Genomic DNA, 19793 nt, shown 5'->3' on the forward strand with positions numbered 1-19793 from the left:
GGAAGAACTCTAACCTCACAGCAGACATCAAGGCCTACCTGTCACCTGTCCATAGGTGCCAAAAGAGGACAGCAAGCCTCAGGGAACAGAGAGAGGTGCTCGTTACAGCACAGCCCACAGCGGGAGCGTCGGCATTGTTGGGCTGGTCCCCTGACCCCAAGGGACACCAGGCAAGACCATGGACCCAGGTGGAGGCTACAGCACAAATAGGTAGCATGCAGCAAACTAGCCAGCGTGCTCCCCTAGGGAGGGGCAGTGCCTGGTGGTCACTCTGTTGTCACCTTCACTCATTTGCTTAGGGGACCAGCTACAGAGACAGAGGTCTCAGGGTCTGGGCCAGTGGGCCAGTGGTCCTGCCTACCCAGGAAGGACCTGTGGGGATGCCCGGGGAGCTCGGCTGACTGCTCTCCCAGCCCAAGGGCTGCTCCTACCAGAGAGAAAGGGACTCTCTCCACTACTGACACTGCAGAGTCCCCTGGAGAAGGGACAAGAGGCCGAGCAGCAGCTGGGGAGGCAGCAGAGTGAAGGTGGGGCAATGATGAGATACCTCTGCAATTATTATTATTAATTAATTAATTTTTGGCTGCACTGCTCAGTGTGCGCGATCTTAGTTCCCTGACCAGGGATCGAACCGGCGCCTCCTGCAGTGGAAGCGCGGAGCTCTAACCACTGGACCGCCAGGGAAGTCCCTTCAATTATTAAATGTGCCTCATCCTCATCGTCTCTGACTTCCCAACCGCCCACTTGGGCGTCTCCGACTTTATTCCAGCCCCGAGCTGCCCTTCAAGGTCATAAGCACAATACCGATGACAACAATAAGAATAATAGTATCATTCGGGCTTCCCTGGTGGCGAAGTGGTTGAGAGTCTGCCTGCTCATGCAGGGAACACGGGTTCGTGCCCCGGTCCGGGAAGATCCCACATGCCGCGGAGTGGCTGGGCCCGTGAGCCATGGCCGCTGAGCCTGCGCGTCCGGAGCCTGTGCTCCGCAATGGGAGAGGCCACAGCAGTGAGAGGCCCGCGTACCGCAAAAAAAAAAAAAAAAAAAAAAAAAAAAAAGAATAATAGTATCACGGGGAAGAGTTGTAGGGGGTTGAGTGGTGCCCCCACCCCATCCCAAGCCATATGTCCATGTCCTAACCCTGGAACTTGTGAACGTGACCTTACTTGGCAAAAGGGTCTTTTCAGATGTAATTAAGGATCTTGATATGAGATCATCCTGGATTATCTGGATGGGCCCTAACTCCAGCGACAAATGTCCTTATAAGAGACAGAGAGGAGGGAATCCCGTGGCAGTCCAGTGGTTGGGACTCCCTTGCTTTCACTGCCAAGGGCCCGGGTTCAATCCCCGGTTGGGGAACTAAGATCCCACAATACCATGCGGCCAAAATAAATAAATACATAAATAAAAAAGAAGAGGAGACGCCCAGGAAAAATACAAATACACAGGGAGAAAGAAGAGGAGGCCATGCGAAAACGGTGGCAGAGATTGGAGGGAGGCCAAGGAGCCACCAAAGGCTGGAGGAGGCGAGGAACAGCTCTCCTCTAGAGACTTCGGAGAAGCACAGCCCTGATGACACGTTGATCTGGGGCTTCCGGCTGGTAGAGCTGTGAGGGGAGGCATTTCTGTTGTTATGACCAGTCTGTGGTCATTTGTTACAGTAGCCACAGGAAGAGCCATGGGCTTTGGGGTGTAAATCCTGGCTCCCACTTACTAGCTTGTGATGTTGGACAAATCATTTGGCTCTTCTGTGCCTTGGTTTCCTCATCTGGAAAGTGGGGATAAGAAAACAGGGCCTGATACCTTGTAAATGTCCAAAAATTGTTAGCTTTTTTTTTTTTAAGATACTTTTTTCTTCTTTGATCAATTTTTAAAAATTGAAGTATGGTTGATTTACTGTTAGCTTTTATTTTTTTAAATTAATTAATTAATTATTTTTACAGTAGGTCTTTATTGGTCACCCATTTTATTATTTATTCATTTTAAAATTTATGTATGTATGTATTTATTTATTTTTGGCTGCCTTGGGTCTTCGTTGCTGTGCGCAGGCATTCTGTAGTTGCGCCGAGCGGGGGCTAATCTTCATTGCGGTGCACGTGCTTCTCACTGCGGTGGCTTCTCTTGTTGCGGGGCATGGGCTCTAGGCGTGCAGCCTTCAGTAGTTGTGGCTGGCGGGCTCTAGAGCGCAGGCTCAGTAGTTGTGGTGCACAGGCTCGGTTGCTCCGCGGCATGTGGGATCTTCCTGGACCAGGGCTCGAACCCGTGTCTCCTGCATTTGCAGGCGGATTCTTAACCACTGCGCCACCAGGGAAAGGGAAGCCCCCCTATTTTAAATAGAGCAGTGTGTACATGTCAATCCCAAACTCCCTGTTAGCTTCTTTTCTTTTCTTTTTTTTAGCTTCTATTAATATGATTTGTCTTGCTAACATTTGTGACAACTGCATGCTCTTTAATCCCCACCTAGGAGGTAGAGTTCTGGTGAGCAGTATCTCTCAAATCACCGTTTTCTTCTCCCTCCTCCTCAGCTCCTGCAAATCCGACGCAGTCTCTCCCATGCTCAAACTACCCCATGGCTCCCCAGCGCCCCCAGGACAAATTTTGAGCTTATTACCTCGCCCTGAATAAATGGATGGAGGGCTGGTTGGATGAGTGGCTCACCCCCTGTTTCTCAGCCTGCTCCTGGGACACTTCCAACCCCGTTCTCACCCTAGCTTAAAACGTCACCGACCCGGCTTCCAACACTTCCCAGGCCCGACCACGGCTGGGCAGGGCGGCGCTCTGCTGACCCCTGGTGGCCGCATGGAGTAACACGCCGCGTTCTCCACTTCCGGGCAGTCGGCCCCCTGGAGCTGGTGAGAGCCTGGTAGCCTAGTAGGTGCTCGGTGCTGGCTGCAACTCGGGGAACAGACGGTGATTAGATACACTTTGTGTCAGCCCTGGAGTCGTCCCATCTCCTCTCTCTCACAGCCACGTGCAACGTTGAGCAGATTCTGTCGCCCTGACCTTTAAGATATCCGGACTCCCACCTCCTCTCTCCACGTCCACTGTCCTGGCTTTGGTCTCATCCACCACCGCTTTCCTCCCCACTCCAGGCTGTCTTATCGATTTCTCCTTTTGCCTGGGCCTTCACAGCACTGTTACTGAATCTGTTTTTTACCTAAAATTTTGATCATGGATTTTGGGGAGCTGGCTTTGATTTTTTAAAACATGAATTGAAATATATTTTATCTTGATCACTGAGTTTGTGCCCCTTTAAGTTTTGTATCCGAGGCAAGTCATCCTGGTCTCTGCCTGCTGCAACGATGTCACATCCCCAGAGAGGTCTTCGTGACCACCCCAAATACCATCCCTGCTCCCCCTTAATACCTTATCTACACCCGACATTGTGGCATACATTCATCTCTTTGCCTGTTTACTGTGTCTGTTCCACTAGGGGGTCAACTCCCAGCTGTGTCCCAGGGGACCTAGCACAGAGTAAACACTCAGGAAATACGGGTTAAATGGGCGAATACAATCTGAACGAGTAACAGAAAAGCGCTGTTGCAGAAGAGAACATTTTTTTTTTCTTTGAAAGCAAAGGAGCTCATCTTGGTCTGGGGGGAGGGGGTGACTTTCCCAAGGAAGAGTCCATGGACCTGAAATCTAAAGGTTAGGGAGGGAGTTAGCAAGGAGGGGTGGGCAGTGTTCCAGGAGGGCACAGCATGTGCAAAAGGCCTGAGGTGGACGGGCCCTTGAGGACTCAGAGGGCTGGACCGAAGGGTGTAAGGTAAGACTCCCTGGGGGTTGGCGGGGGCTTCACAGGACCTGCTGAAGAGTTTGCCTCTGAGGGCACTGGCGACCCCCAGAAGGTGTTAAGGGAGGGGTGGCAGGGCCAGATCTGTTTTGAAAAGCTTGCTTTGCTGCCACAGGGAGATGGAAGGGAGGGGGTGAGACTGGAGGCTGGGAGACCTGGGAGGAGGCCAAGGAGGAAGCTGGTGAGATTCAATCAGGATGGTGGCAGGAAATGAGGAGGAAAATGGTGGGATCTGAGAGCTACGTGGAAGGTAAAATGCAACTTGGAGGTGGGCCGGGTTGATGGGAGAGAGTAACACCCTGAGGAGGTCTCCAGGGTCTCTGGCTTTGGGGAAGCATGGGGGATGAACAGGTTTGGAGAAAGGGGTCGGGAGTGTGGCTGTGGGTATGTCACGGTCAGCAAGTGGAGTGTCACAGGCAGGTGGATAGGAATGTGGCCCTCGGAGCGGAGGTCTGTGCTGGAGTCACATGGGAGAGGTCGGCTTATAGATTCAAGTCAAGGGCCAGGTTGAGACCGACCATTGCGTTCTACAGACCGAGGACCTTGGTGGGCGCCTTGCTCAAGGCACCTTGGTGGGCATTCCGAGAGGACATATGGGGGAGCCACAGGCCCTGCCCCCCCAAAGCTCTCCACTTGGGTGGATGGGGCTGAGAGGTAGAAGTATACAAGTACACGTGACTTGAGACAAAGGTTTCTGTCAGCACACGTATTGAGTGCCAGCTGTATGCTGTATAAATTGTTTTGAAAAAGAACAAATGCTGGAGCATTTATGGGAGTCACATGAATCCCATAGCAGGCAAATGGTTGTTGGATGAGTCAGTGTGTAAAAGGGTCTGGGAAGAATTTCTAGAGGAAGACTGGCTTGGAAGGACAGGCGAGGATCTGATGGGCAGAGCTGAGGTTTGGGGGTGTGTGGATTGGAGGAATTCCAGGCAGAGGGAAGAGCACAAGCAAAGACTTGGAAGCCGGAAGGAGCCAAGTGCATTCAGAGGATATGATTTGGACAGATGCTGGGAGTCTGACTGGAGGAGTGGGAGAGGAGGGCAGGCTGGGTCGAGGGAGGGGCCCCTGGCTGGCCCGCGGTAGACCTGTGAGTGACTGCTGGCTCCTGTCGACGGGCGGCGACTGCCTGGGGGGTGTGTGGGGCCCGAGCTCTGGCGAGGGAGGGTTGTGATCGATGACTGCGCCTGCCACGGGCACGGGAGGGGAGAGGCATCTCGTTCGGTGGCTAGTCCCCACTGCTGCCGCAGGTAACGCAAAGCCAGGTCTTCCTTCTGGAGTAACTTGGGGGTACGAAGACTGAGGACGGGGAGGTCATTGAAGTTGTGGGAGTGTCCGTCAGAGTCCAGGTGAGCCAGAATTAGGACGTGGGCCAGAACGGAGGCGGTGGGAACAGAGAGGTCGCGGCTGCAGGTGGCATCTGGGAGGTGACCTAGAGAGCCTAGAAGGAAGGAGGGGTGAGGAGGGAACAGGGATAGAGCGGACCGAGTCTGAGTGGCTGAGGTGTCTTTGAGGGGCAACCTCCATCCCTGGAGCTGCTGTCCTGAGACGCTGACTCTCCTGGGTCACCCAGGGGTAAACCCTGGCATCTGACCCCAGAGCCACTGGCGTGGCCTCCGCTCAGACAACAGGGAGTGACAGGGACGGACAGGAGCTGCCGTTCGATGTCTCCTTGGCCTGCTGGGTCCCTGTGGCCACAGGGGTCTCTGGGTGGTGCTTCGCATGATGACCTAAACTGCAGGGGTGACGGTAGACATGGGGGCGGGGAGCAGGTCGCTCTGCTAGAGGAGAGGAGAGGAGAGAGGAGAGGAGGCCAGTGCTGGTCCTGTGCAGGCGGGAGCTCCCGGCAGCAGTCCCAGGAATGGAGGCGGAAGGGGCCAGCAGCTCCCCACGGGGCCCAGCTCTGCTGGAGAATGCCTGCTCCCAGGGGCGCTGTGGGGCCCTCTCCCTCCATGGCCAGAGACCCACCGCGCTCCTCCTGAGGGTCTGAGGATGGAGCCAGCGTCCCCACGGGGCCTGAGGGGGCGGGAGCCTGGCCTGCTGGCCTGCCCGGGGTGGGTGTGCTCAGGGCCCGGGGAGGAGGGGCCACCTTCATCTCTCTCAGGTTTGGTTTTTTACAAGATTGATTTATTAACTATGATACATGTCACATAAGGCCTTTTCAGTTTTTTACACCATTCCCATTGAGACAAGTACAATACTCTGTAGCAAATACATGATTTTAAAAAACAAAACCAAACAAAAACACCTCAGTCAGAGATGCCTCAGCCTTAGTTGACGGCTGGCCATGCACTAATCAGGTTGGAGCCTCAAAAAACCCACGTGTTTAAAAACGAAAGTTTGGAAATTAAGCAAACATTCCTAATACCAACTAGAGGATGTCCTGGTTAAAGCCCCTAAAACACAAAGAAATAATTGTTATACTTTCTTTACATACAGTTCTTCACTTTTGCTGCAAAACAGAATTTTGGGCACACAGCCAGACTACTAACACATTTCAATACCATTAATGTTTTTTTTTTTTCCTCAGGAAACTCAAAATATTTGTTAATTCAACATATATAAAGATCATTTAACATGTGAAAATACAAGTACCAGAAAAATAAGCTGGCAGCAGCACTATTCCGAATTTTCAAACAAGTTTTATTCCCAACAATTCAGACTTTTTAAAAATTTCTTTAAATGTACACAGGGAACATGATTCTTTTTTATGCAAACAATAACTTACGCCCTGTCTCGACTACATTGAAGTATAACATCACTGCTGTTGGAGCTTTGCCGAGGGGGGCTGCTGGGCAGGAGCTGCAGGCAGTCGCCTCTGACCCTCGAGGAGTCTGCAGGCGGGCGGCCGGCTGAGAGATGGCTCTCAGAGGAGGTGAGAAGAATCCTTCCCTTCTAAGACAGCGGCGGCGGGCCCAGGCCGGGACCTTAGACGAGTGGCCCTTCCCCTCATGCCAGGCCTTCTCTGGTGCGATCACCAGCACTCACGCACGTGACTTGGGCTTCTGGCATACACGACTCAGTCGTCCTTTCACCTAAGCACGAACGAGCGGCTTGAACCTGCCCAGCAACTGGAGTGAGGGCAACTCTTCCGTCCACTGTCTGCGGAAACCAACAGTAGCACCGCGACTGTCCCCAGCAAGCTGGGCCCGTTCCCAGGCCCCGCAGCACACCGTGCCCATCGCACACGAGGAAGGTGGAGCGAGGGAACTTGGTCCGCGGCAACCCACCCAAATCCCGGGAGCTTCCTTCTCTTGGAAAAGCAGAGCCCTCGGTGGCAGAGCCAACACTTCCTCCAGCAGACATCCCCCCGCAGTGTGGGTCTCCTCGCAGGAGGGGACTGGGGAGGGCACAGATGGAGATGACCTTGGATTACAAATGCAGCTGACTGGTTTCCGAGTTTCAGGGCTGAGGCCGGAACACCCGTGGCCTAGGGGATGGCGTCTCTCCAGATCCCCCCGCCCCGCCCCCCCAGAGGAGCCAAGATGCAGGGACGAGGGAAGTCGTGCTCTCCCAGCCCCTCCTGGCCGGTGTGCTGCTCCTATGCTGTCACCCCCTGTCCACCCTGGCAAGGACACACACATTCTGCTAGAAGAATCTCACCTGCAGCATGCATTCTGCTTTAAGCAGGAAGACCAAGATGGCGGTGGATGTAGGAAAACCCAGGAAACAGCACTCAGTATTTCACATTCCTCCTCAAAATGCCAAGTGATGGGAAGAACTTGACAGAACGCAGGAATAAATGTGCTGTGATACCCACATGCAACACAACCAAGAACTGAGGGCAAATTCACAAGCCACGCCTCCTAACCTTGGACCACTTCCCTCTGTGGAAGCATCGGTGCTGCAGATCCAGAATCAGCCTTATACTTAAAACCGAGAGCTGTTCATTTCCAGCTCCTGGTGCCTACACTCTTGTGGATGTAGAAAGAACACCGGACAGGGAGAGAACTTCCGGGCACACCACTATTTTGCTGTGAGGCACCGAACGAGCCCCATACCCCCACTGACATGCTTACCCATTTTGGCAAGGGTTAATTAATGCCTGCCACTCCCTCAATTCCTAGAGCTGTGGTGCAGCTCACATGAGAATGACCTGTCAGATAACTTTCCAGAGCTTAACACACTAGATGAACGGAAGGTGGGGGGTGGGAAGCATTCCAGTTACGGGTAGCCTGCCCCAACACGCTCCCACACTCGCCTTCGTGGGTCCCCTCCAAGTGCCCATTTGGTCCAAATGATGACCCCCACCCCCACCCCCAGAGGCCAAAGCCCAGGGCCCAGCACTGCTGCTGGTACCAATGCCAACTCGGGATGAATGTCCTCCAGCCCAAGAAGCAGAAAATGTAACTGAGTTAGCAAAGGAAACAGAGAGGAACCCCTGAAGCTTCCTGTCCGATTGTGGCTTTCGGGGCATGAGCCACCGGCCCGCACCTGCACAGTTAAACCCCTGGCAGGACATTGGGGGCAGGCACGTGAGGGGGTCCCTGCAGCTGCCCAGGTTGGCTGGCCGGGGGCACCATGGGACCGGAGGCTAACCTGTGGAAGCCTGGTCTCTGCTACTCCCACCTGGGTAATGATGCAATGCACAGGTGTTCGCCCTTACCGTGCCCCTTCCCCATCCAGAAAAATCACCTACCACTTACAAGGACTGTGCAGTCTCAGGGATGGGAGTTGCCTGGGAAGGCAGGACAGCTTGGGGCTTGTGAAGTTCCTGGTGCAAAGCCTAGGTTGCAGCTAGCCCAGTGCGCCAGCACAAAGGGGTGGCAGTGTAGACTGGGCAGTGGGAGGGATCCGGGCCACTTCTGTTTCAGTTCACACATGGGGCAGTGGCCCCAGGCCACCCCCACCCCAAACTGGGGCTGACTGGGAGTAGGTGAGCATGACCTAGAAAAGGCAGAGATTAATGGAGTCATGTCCTCACCTGCCTGGGGCTCAGAGCTGAGGGAGTCGGAGGGCCAGAGAAGCACGAGTCTGACCGCCTCAGTCAAAACTAAACACACACACTGCCTTCCAGCCAAGCCCCGACCTATAAAGCATGAAGCACAGATCCACCAGAGAGAAGAAATCCGGCAGCCAACATCTACGTCAGACATTCGTGTACCTTGGATCTGCTTTTTGACTTGTATCCCTAAGCAGGCGGTAAAACTTGCAGGGGTAATTTAGTTTTTCCAAGCACCTTATTTTGTCAAACAACTAGAAACAGTGAGATATCCAGCTTATCCAGAGAAGTCAGTGAGCAAAGGGCCTGCCCCGCCCTCCAGCAGCCAACAGGAAGCGTTTGGGGCTGGGAGCGGCTGGGATTGTTCCGAGGCATCGTCTACTTTGTCAGGTCACCCGGCTGAGGCAACCCAGGGCATCCTCGAACATACCACAGGTGCTGCTTCTTAAAGTGCAAAGAGACCCCAGAGGATTATGCAGCGTGTGGGCCTCCACCCCACGCCCAGGGTACCTTAGTGTCAGGCTTCTTCACTGCAGAGGCCATGGCCCAGCCAAGGGGAAGGGGGGGCAGCCAGTATCTGTAGCAGCCTTAGCAGGGTTGCTGTGTTTGGAGGGCGGAGGTGGGAACGAGAAGGGTTCTCAGGGGCCAGTGGAAAGGCCAGGAAGGGCGGGGGAAGGCCACAGGAGGAGGATGGTGTCAGGCAGGCACGATGCCCTCCTCACGACTCCACGGTCTTTGTACCTTGAGCTCCTCTGGGCTCTGACAGCCTGGGAGCGTGAAGGATGGCCCTACATGGCCCCAGCAGGCCACCGTACTTCAGAGTTCCCCACACACGGCCCACTTCGCAAATACCCCTGCTGGCGCAGTAGGAAAATGATTCAACACCAAACACACTGAACCAAACCCCAAGTGCACCCTGGCACCCTCCAGCTGCCCCCACCCCAGCCTTGCGCGCGCGCACGCAGCAGCAGCGCTTCTGTAGCATTGTAGTGTGTTCCAAGGCAGACCAGTATCTATGCTGGTCTCCCTAGCTCTTCCCACCAAGGGCTCAAACTGTCTTCTTGGGGTGGTGGGGGGCATCTAGTGACAGGACGTAAGTGGGACCCCAACAGGCTCTCGGGCAACCACCCCCGGGCAGGCACCCCCGCTCTGCTGTCACCAAGACAGGGGTCCGCGTCCACCTGTCTGCCTCTCGGCAGAGGTGCGGAGAGTTAAATCTCGACGTCTGTAGTTTTCTTCCTTTTCTTTTTAAAAATCACTGGAGGGGGTCTTCCCATTTTTCTTCGTGTTCGTTTTAAAGGGAACGTGTCCCCAGAGCCTGGGAAGCGAGGAGGGGGTGCGTGGGGGGTGGAAGCGGCGACACCCTCTCTCAGTCCAGGCACGAAGCTACCCTCCCTCTGTTCTGATCTGTGCTCAGCACTGTACCTCGGGGTGGCAGAGCTGTGGGCTACATGTTCCCAAGGAGGCTGCTAGACAGGCTGCACGGGCAACGGGGGTGAGGTGCAGAAACGGAAGGTGGGAAGCGGCAACAGACGGGAAGTGTTCTCTTTAGGGGCTGCCGGCCCCGCCCTGGGGCAGCCTGAAGCCCCAAATCTCCTCCTCCCCCCTGGCCAAAGCCCGTGCTCTGTCCAGTGGGCGGACGCCCTGAGGCTGGTGTGCGCAGACAGGTGGGGGAGGGGGTCCGGGGAGCAGTGAGCGTGTGGAGGGCCACAGGGTCGCTGCCTGGCTAGTTCAGTCCTCAAAAGGGTCCAAGTCAAAGGGCAGGGCCCCGGCTGTGGCCTGCAGCCAGCCCCAGGTCTGCAGTGCTGGGGCTCAGGGCACTGGACGGCCCAGCCTCTGGTGGACTGTTGGCTGGTGGTGCTACCGCTGAGATGTCGAGAAGGTGAGAGGAGAGAGGGGACACCCTCCCCACCCCCGCCCCCAGCAGACCCGGTTTTGTTCAAGGCCAAACGCTACCCGGTCAAACAGAGAAGACCGTGTCTCCTTTCGCCCTGGGCCTCGGGGGCTCACAGCGTGTGTTCGGCTTGAAGCTGGGAGGGGAGCAGCGGCTGCATCGGGGACTGGGGGGTGGGCGGAGGCGACTGGGGCGGTGACGGCTGACTTGTGACAGGTGTGGAGGTGAGGAAGGGAACGGTGGAAGCCAGGGCAGAGGGGGAGCTGGGCGTGGCGCCGGGAGGCTCGCTGATGGGCCTGTTGTGGAAGAAGAAGGGGCACTGCTGGATGAAGAGCTCAATGATTGTCTGGTAGGTCCGTGTGGCCGTGAGGGCGTCCATGGTGCTGAAGTCGGGTCTCATCAAGGTGGGCCAGAAGCAGATGGACAGGTTCTCACTGGTCATGAGATTCACCTTGTTGTTGTGGCTGACTCTGTAGGCGACACCAAACTCAAGGTCAGAGCCCTGTAGCAGGCCTGATCGAGGATCTCGACCGCCTGTGCTCATGGTCACTGCCTCGCCAGCTGCTCTCCTGGCCCGCCCACCTGCAGCCCGAGAACAGAAAAGGCCCCAGCACAGCTCTCCAGGGCCCTGGCCTGCGAGTTGAGGCCCGAGCCCCTCCACGCCCCGTCCTCTGTTCCAGTGCCTCCACGCGGCTCTGAGGCCCAGCTCACGGGAGGCACCCCGCGCCCCCCCAGCCCCGTGGGTGGGCAGGATGCCTCAGGGACTCTCCCGCAGGCCCCCAAAGTGGGGCAATGCTCTGGCTGTACAGAGAAGAAGCGTGTGTATCCCAAGCCACGGTTCATAAGACACCACTTTGTCAGGAGAGGAACAGGTCTGGCTGGAAAACAAACCTACTGTGTGTGTGAGTAAATGCGGGAACCACGCAGCTAACTGGTTTCCTGACTGTGGCTCCCGCACTTGCTCGAGTGCAGTTCACTCTCTTACACCGCACACCTGTCTCAGCCCAGCGTGCTGTCACGCCAGTCAGGAAACATGAATCCTGGAGAAAGGACTTCGGGTGTGCGGGGGGCCACGCAGGCCTCTCTCACACAGAACCAGGACAGGAGCCCGAGGTGGAGGAGCCAGCAGCCCAGCAGGCCGAGGACGGAGCCTTGCTCAGCCGCATTCTACAGCCAACTGGCCCCGACTGGAGGTTTGCAAAGGAGGGAAGACCAAACAGCAAGCCCTGCAACGTACTTGTTCAGGTGAGAGATGACATATTTGAAGACTTCGTGGTTTTCCTTCGGGAATCTCTTGAGTACCTCCTTAAGGGCGTGTAACTTTTGCTCACGGTCATTGATTTCTGAGGAGAGAGAAAACCAAGACAAGGCTGGTGGGCCTGGGGCTCAAAGCAGACACTGGTCCTGGGCAGTTGGTCAGACTGGGGGGTTGGCGGCCAGGGAAGAGTACGCTGTACACTCTGCCTTCTCTGAGGGAAGCCCAACCCCATCTTCTCCCTGCAAGCCGGTGCCCAAGGCTGGCACACCTGGCAGTGGCATGGGGCTAGGGGTCAGGCCCACCTCCGCGTCCCAGGCCCCTGCTGAAGGGGAGCGCTGTACTCCTGGGGCTTCCTGGCCCCCCCTACCCGAGACTCCACGATCCAGAGAGAATCTACCATAAAGAACACCATTCTTTGCTCATCCGGTTGCCCCTGGAGACAGGCATCCCAATGCGGAAAGCCTGCCTGCTTCCTGACCAGACGGGTGAGCGCTGCCACCCACCCACGCCAACAGACGGTCTAGGGAGGGAGTTTGTCACAAGACCAGGGCTCTGTCCTTTTCCTGGAGTCACAGGGACCCTCCACGTATCTCCCTATTGGAGGAGCCGATGGAAACAGTGGGGGAATTCTTATGTAGTTCATCAAAGGGACGACATATCCCCTTCCCCCACTACCGCCCAGAGTTTGCCCATCACGGAATCCTAATGTACTGAGAGGGAAAATAAGCTAACCCAAATGAAACGCTTAATCCATGCCAGGCCTGGTTCAGCGAGTCCTCACAATCCTACGAGGCTGGGGCTGTTATCACCCCACTTCAAGGATAAGGAATCTGAGGCCCAGAGAGGTTGTAGACATCAGCCTCTTGGTCTGGGAACCAAACCCTCTCCAGATGGCTTCAGAGTCTGAGTGAGGACCGCTGTGCTCCCTGGGGCCCTGGCTCCCCTTCCTGAGTAGACCTGGCCTGCCTTGTCTGGGAGAGCCGCCCTGGGCTAGTGGGACAAAAATGGTCCAGAGACCACTTGGAACCAGTTGGTCGAGAGATCTCTCTGAGCATGGGAAGATATCCCTGTGGCCACTTGCTGGAACTGAAAGCTATCTCTAGGACTCCAGGGCTCATAAAAATCACAGGAGGATCCCATGAAGAGATGGCAGCTCTCCCACAACTGATGGCTGTGGGGTAGGTGGACAGGGGGTTCATTAAGAAATATGATGGTTCCTAACTGGTCTGGGGACATGGGCTCCTTTAGGATAGATGAAAGCTCTGGACCCTCTCCCACAAATAAACTGTGTACAGCCCTGTCTACGATTCCTGGAGCTTCACAGACTCCCCAGACCCACTTATTCTTTAGGAAGCCTGCGGCCTCCTGGTTAAGAACTTCTGTAGGAGGTGACGTTCCCAGAGGGTCACCACAGTCTGGGAGCCTCAAGCTAGACTTAGAAGGACAGACGGAACATAATCGGCTGGTGGGGAGGTGTGGGGAGGTGCAGGGAGGAAGGGCTGTGCGGTGGTCTAGATCTCGTCTCTGAGACCAGCCAGCTGCGTGATCTCGGGGGAGCGACACGTCTGAGCGGCAGCCTCCCTGCCCATGCAAGAGGCTCACGACAGTGGCAACACCACACCATGAAATGAAGAGCTCACAGCCAGACACACAACAAGCACCTGGGAGCAAGTCTGAGTTTCAGGGAACCAGTGGAAGAGGCGGCCGCCAAGATGGCAGGCAGGGAGCTGAGAGTGTTCGCTGGCAGGCTAATGAGCATGAAACTGGTGACTGTTCTGACTTGAGAGCATGGCTTGATAAAAACTGTTTTGGTAACATGTGTCTGTTAGAGGATGACTACAAACCCCCCACAGAACTAGTTATGTGGCGCCATTATCAGTTTCATTTCTCTGAACCCAAGACTTACTGTAAGGGTTCAACTTCAAGGGCACACTTTTTGTCTGGCCTTGAGTTTCAAAATCCTTTACTGTTACGTTTCAATAAAAAGTTTACTTAAAAGAAGGAAACTGCTCAGGGTGGGGGCAGGGGTGGAGGGATGAACAACTGTCCTGGAAAACACGAGAAGCACGTGCACGCTGAGTCGCACTTAAAATAGCTGCGCCCTTCCAGACGGGGCTTCCAGAGGCCTCTTCTAGGCGCCTGCACGACAAGAACACAGCTGTGTACGAACGGCAGCACCTTCACGTAAGAGCCCAGCCTCACCCGTCCCCCTGGCTGCACGCAGGACATGGGGCTGCTAATGGCACTGCCTGCCCGGGACGGCCCCTCTCCTTCCTATCCGCTGAGCAACAAGGACGGCTGCTCCGTCTCTCTCTTCCGGGCGGTGGGCCGGGGGGATTACAGAACCTGTTCGGACAGTGATTCAAGGGCCACCCTCAGGCACGCCAGCCTCTCTCCCCCTCCCGGTGTAGCACACCAGCAAGGTGCCTAACAAGGCCCTAGATGGAGGGGAGGGCGGCGAAGGGAACAACCGGAAGCCTCCCGGTGCAAAGCCCCATGAAGAACAAGGTCCACCTCGCGCACAGCCTCCTGACCTGTCCTTCTGTCTCGATGTTCCTCCAGCAAGCACACCACCACCAGCGTTGAGGGACCCACTCAAGCTGGCCGTCTTTTCACGGTAGTCACGCCACCAGTGAGAGCGCAGGAATGTCGGCGGGGCGATTTCCCAGTTGCTGTTTGTGCCGTCCTCCCACCACCAGAGGGCAGGTGGGGCTGGTTTATCCCACATGCTGGCTGAGAAGACCCATTCAAGAGGCAACACCAAGGACACAGGCTGGTGAGCGGAAGGAGGGGTGGGCACCAAGCTGTGTCTCCAAGTCCAGCACTCCTGCTCCGGGCCACCTGCCTGCCGCCATGCGCAGAGCCCTCCCCAGCTTCAATGATCCCTTTAAAAGGGGCTCTATAGGGCTCAGTCCTCCTCAGCTAAACAACCATACTTTTTTTTTTTTTTTGCGGTACGCGGGCCTCTCACTGCCGTGGCCTCTCCCGTTGCGGAGCACAGGCTCCGGACGCACAGGCCCAGCGGCCATGGCTCATGGGCCCAGCCGCTCTGCGGCATGTGGGATCTTCCCGGACCGGGTCACAAACCCGCGTCCCCTGCATCGGCAGGTGGACCCCCAACCACCGCGCCACCAGGGAAGCCCCCAAAACCATACTTCTAAAACCATGTGTCTGTCAACTGAGACATCAATACAGGTTCAGGAGAGGCATGTGAGGTCACCTGAATCAAGACGAAGTCTGGGGACTTCCCTGGTGGTCCAGTGGGTAGGGCTCCGTGCTCCCAATACAGGGGGCCTGGGTTCAATCCCTGGTCGGGGAACTAGATCCCGCATGCCGCAACTAAGAAGTCCGCTTGCTGCAACTAAGAGATCCTGCACGCCACAACGAAGATCCCGCGCGCTGCAGCACGAAGGCCTGGTACAGCCAAAATAACTAACTAGATAGACAGACAGATAGATAATTAAAAAAAAAAAAGATAAAGTCTGGATACAGACCAGGGAACCTGGAACTGAGGTCCCAAGAACTTTGGAGCAAGAGGAGAGGACAGGACTCCCCTGGTGGCTCAGTGGTTAAGAATCCGCCTGCCAATGCAGGGAACACGGGTTTGAGCCCCGATCCGGGAAGATCCCACATGCCGCGGAGCGGCTGGGCCCGTGAGCCGTGGCCGTTGAGCCTGCGCGTCCGGAGCCTGTGCTCTGCAACGGGAGAGGCCACAACAGTGAGGCCCGCGTACCACACACACAAAAAAAGAATCCGCCTGCCAAGGCAGGGAACACGGGTTTGAGCCCTGGTCCAGGAAGATCCCACGTGCCACGGAGCAACTAAGCCCGTGCGCCACAACTGCTGAAGCCCGCGCGCCTAGAGCCCGGGCTCCACAACAAGAGAAGCCACTGCTATGAGAAGCACACGCAGCGCAATGAAGAGTAGCCCCCGTTCGCTGCAACTAGAGAAAGCCCACGTGCAGCAACGAAGACCCAACGCAGCCAAAAATAAATAAATAAATAAATAAATTTAAAAAGAGGCGAGGATAGCCAGAGGCCACTGGGGACCTCAGAGGCTAGCTTGCTACACCCCTCACAGTATACAGAAAAACCAAGGCCCAAAGAGTAAGAATGCTGGTCCAAGGTCACACAAATTGGTGTCGGGGCCCTAATCCCAAACACTGTTCTTGCCCTGGCTGTGTCACTCTGCTGCCATCTCTGGTACCCAGGCTGTCAACCAGGCTCTAGGCTTGGATCTGCTACCGCTCAACTCGGTGCCTAGAGGAAAATCCCTGATGGATTTTGGCCACCTTGCACACCTGCACCACCAGAAAAGGAGAACGCCGGCGCAGGCCACAATCGCTCAGTGATGCATGCAGCCGCCAGCTGGCCTTCTGGTGGGAAATGACCCCAAGGCTGAACTCTCCCTCTGTTGGGCCCAGAACGGAAGTTTCAGGGTGTCCTTCTCCCGGAGGTACGACCTTGCAGTAACCTGTGCAATGTCTCCTACCCACCAGATGAAGGCAGGGACTGCACACGTGTCTGTCTGCTGCCATCTGTCCCTGTCCCACGCAGGGCCTGGCACATGCTAGGAGATGAGGAACACCCCCGTGCTCTTAAGCAGCTAACTGGACAGACAAGAGGAAGCAGGATCCCAGAATTAGCAACATCACAAGGCAGCATGTGAACAAGAGCCCAATGAGCAGCAAGACTGGCCCACCTGGCGACCTCGCCGGTCAGTCATTTATTAATCTCTAGCCCTGAGTTGTCTCATCTGCAGATGGAAAGGGTGAGACGATAAGCCAGCATCCTGAACCATCTGGGCTCATATATCCCTTTGATGATTTTTTTTTTTTTTTTTTGCGGGGGGTGGGTGGGCCACACTGTGTGGCTTGTGGAATCTTATTTCCCTGACCAGGGATCGAACCCGGGCCCTTGGCAGTGAAAGTGTGGAGTCCTAACCACTGGACTGCCAGGGAACTCCCATCCCTTTGACAATCTGACGAAAGACCATGGTCTTCTCCGTAGACTTAAATGCACACACAGAACTCACAAGCAGTTTATGGGGGCTAACGAGGCTCTGAGGCCAAAGGTCCTTAGGCTCAGAGCCTCTGGACCAAGACAGAGGCAGCTCTAGGGCCTTTCCTGGCACAAAAGACATAGGACAGGGTGTGCGGGGACTGCTGGACCAGAGGGATTCCGGATAGGTGGTGGTGGGGTTTTGGGGGGGCTGTGAGAGGGAGAGAAGACGCGGGGCAAGAATAAATGATACTGTTTCTTGAAGGCTGGGGTGAAACGTGAGGACGAGACAGAACGGGGAATTCAAGCCCCCTCTAGCTGCCTCCTGAAATCCTGGTCCTCTCTGAAGCCAAACTCAGGTGCCGTCTCTTCCACGAGGCCTTCTACCTTCCTCTCTCCTTACTGCGTTTCTGCACTTCCAGCTCAGGTTGCTTCGCGCTGTCTGGCAGAGAATGCAAGTGAGCACCGGGGAGGGCAGGAGCCACGTCTCAGCACAGGTCACGCCCAGCTTGCCCTCCCTCGCAGTGTGGGCTGCGGCGGCTGCTATTCCTTTCTCAGGCTCCCACATATCACCTTGAACGTGGTAGGAAAATGACTGGTGAACAGTCACGAAAACCTCCATTTGTAGGCAGAATTTCAGCAATGTTCAATATTGTGAAATCTTGGAGCTTACAAAACAATTTGATAGTGACCTTGCTATTTGTTGTGATGGGATCGGAAACCATTTCCAAGCCCTTAACACACACAGACACAACAGCTCTTAGGTATTACGTGGAAAGAGCTGGTCAAGTTGACGTTGCCATGGAAACCCAGCCAGGCTGAGAATAGCTACTTTTGGGCATGAGAATCTTTGTTCCATCAGGTCCCTTAACACTAACTTTGGCGCTGCCTGCTTGGTGTTTCTGGCTCAGTTAAGCTCTGGCACACACAGCCCCGCTCTTCACTCAACTGTTAAGGCCGTGAGAGGTGCCATGTCAGTGAGATACACTTCTCTCTACCAGGTTCAAGACGACGGAGCTCCAGCTGACCAGCCTGGGGCACAGGAAACACACAATGGGAAGAGGAAGCGGAAAATCTCCACCCTTTTCCAGGCTGCAGTAGCAGCAAGCAGCTCCCTTCCTCAGCAGGGGCAGGCGGCGGAAGCTGCTGTAGGAAGGCAGCTGATTCCCTATCAGTAACACCTTCCTCTCCTGCCCCCTGTGACCCTCCCCAAACAAAAAGACGCTATGTCAGCAATTCCCGCAGAAACAATGGGATTCTTTCTGCGGGGTGCCAGGACTCTACAAGCCTCTAGATGGTGCCACGTCAAGACAAACGCCGTCCGGAATCTCTGGGCTTCCAGCAAGCTGGGTACCAGCCCACACCTTCTCTTCCCAACTTCTGCCCAGAGACAAGCTTGGCTTACACGGAAGGAAAGCTGGCTCGGGATGGAGATTTCCCATGCGTTTCACATCTGAGCCAGCCTGGAGCCTGCTAGGGAAGTGACTGCTGGGGGGACCTCTATCTTTGGACGGTAGGACCAGAGCAGAAGCTGGCACCTGTCCCCACCCCTTAAGTCATCTGGAGAAACCCAGACTCCTGTCCTGAGACGGTAGATGGGAAAGAAGGCCAAGGAACCCTATGACAGTCCCAGAAGCTGCCAGTGCTTCTACCCACCCCTGTGGGTTTGGATAAGATTGGGGATGCGAACAATCTCAATCAGCTGAGACGGTGTGTGTAAAATATGGTGGTGAAGGCGGCACCTGGGCTGTGGAAACAAACATCACAGGAAAGGCAGGCCACAGAACAGCGACTCTGGGGGCTCTGCAGCACTGACAGCAGTCGGGTTCTGACAGGGACACCCCTCTGACAGGACATAGTTGGGCTTCTGTCAGCACCTCTATTTCCCGAAGCCACTAAGAGTCCATGACCCACATCTTAAAAGTCCTGCGAATTTGTGACAGCCCCCAGAATTCTGCCCACACCATCAGCTTTGTGAGTAACTCGTGTTTGCTTAAAACTCCCTCTTCTGAGTTGGGCAGTGGCAAGATAAGACTAATGTGCTGGGGTCCCAGGAACACAGCTCCCTTTCCACTTCCCCACCCCCTTGGTCGCTGGCAAAGACACTCCGTTCTGTAGCTGCACAGCAGCGGCTGCTTCTGGGGTCTTGGCCCACCCCACCAGAGGTACAAAGTAGAAGGCTGCCTTTGGCTAAAAAAGTTCAGAAATGCCACCCCGTGGAAAGCTTGGGGAGGTCAGGCCCCCCACCTAGAGCACTACATGAAGTCCAGGAAGGGCTGCCCAGTGGGAAGGTTCCCACATGGTGGACAAATGCCTCTGGAGAGAGGCAAGCCAGGGCAGAAACAGCTCTCGGGGCAGGCAGGATGGCGTGCAAGGTGACCATTAAAACCAGAGATGCTAACTTGCTGCAGCCTCAAGTGATCATCTGGTCAGGGCCATCGGAGCTGTCCCCTTCCCTCAAGAGGATGGCTTCCTCAGAGGCTATCTGGCTCTGCACCACACGTTAATTTCCATCTAAGAGAGCTGGGAGAAGAGGGGTGAGCGAGAGGAGGGCAAAGGAAAGTAATACGCCTACCACTTAACAGGTCTGTGACACAGCCTTGCCTCCAGACCTCTCTGAATCTCATTTAATAAATACGAGGAGGGATGGTAACAGAGGTAACTAAGGGTCAGGGAAGGTCACGCTGGCCATGCACACACTGTGAACAAGCAACGGAGCAGAGATTTGCCCCAAGTCCGACATCAAAACCAGGCTCTCAGCTCACGGAGTTCTGGGGCCACGTGCAACTTTCTTAACAGAACCCTCAGAGAAGCACCTCAGGTCAACCAAGGCAGGGGCCTAATGTGTCAGCCCCTTCGGTGCCACCTTGCTAGTTCCCTTTCCTTACGTCCTTCACATCTCAGTT

At 55.5% G+C, this 19793-nt stretch overlaps 1 protein-coding gene across 1 annotated transcript in view; it reads right to left on the reverse strand.

The window, feature by feature from the left end:
• Positions 1–5904: 5904 nt before the first annotated feature.
• Positions 5905–19793, reverse strand: part of ARHGAP35 (Rho GTPase activating protein 35) — a 122886-nt gene continuing 108997 nt past the window's right edge. The window contains exons 6-7 of the mRNA XM_060000825.2: positions 11867–11972; positions 5905–11099 (exon numbers count right to left, since the gene is read on the reverse strand). Of these exons, the coding sequence (XP_059856808.1) occupies positions 10742–11099; positions 11867–11972 (464 nt within the window). The 3' untranslated portion in view covers positions 5905–10741. The remainder of the gene's footprint in view (positions 11100–11866; positions 11973–19793) is intronic.

Source organism: Delphinus delphis, chromosome 20 (assembly GCF_949987515.2).
Source record: "Delphinus delphis chromosome 20, mDelDel1.2, whole genome shotgun sequence".
Classification (NCBI taxonomy): Eukaryota; Metazoa; Chordata; class Mammalia; order Artiodactyla; family Delphinidae; genus Delphinus; species Delphinus delphis.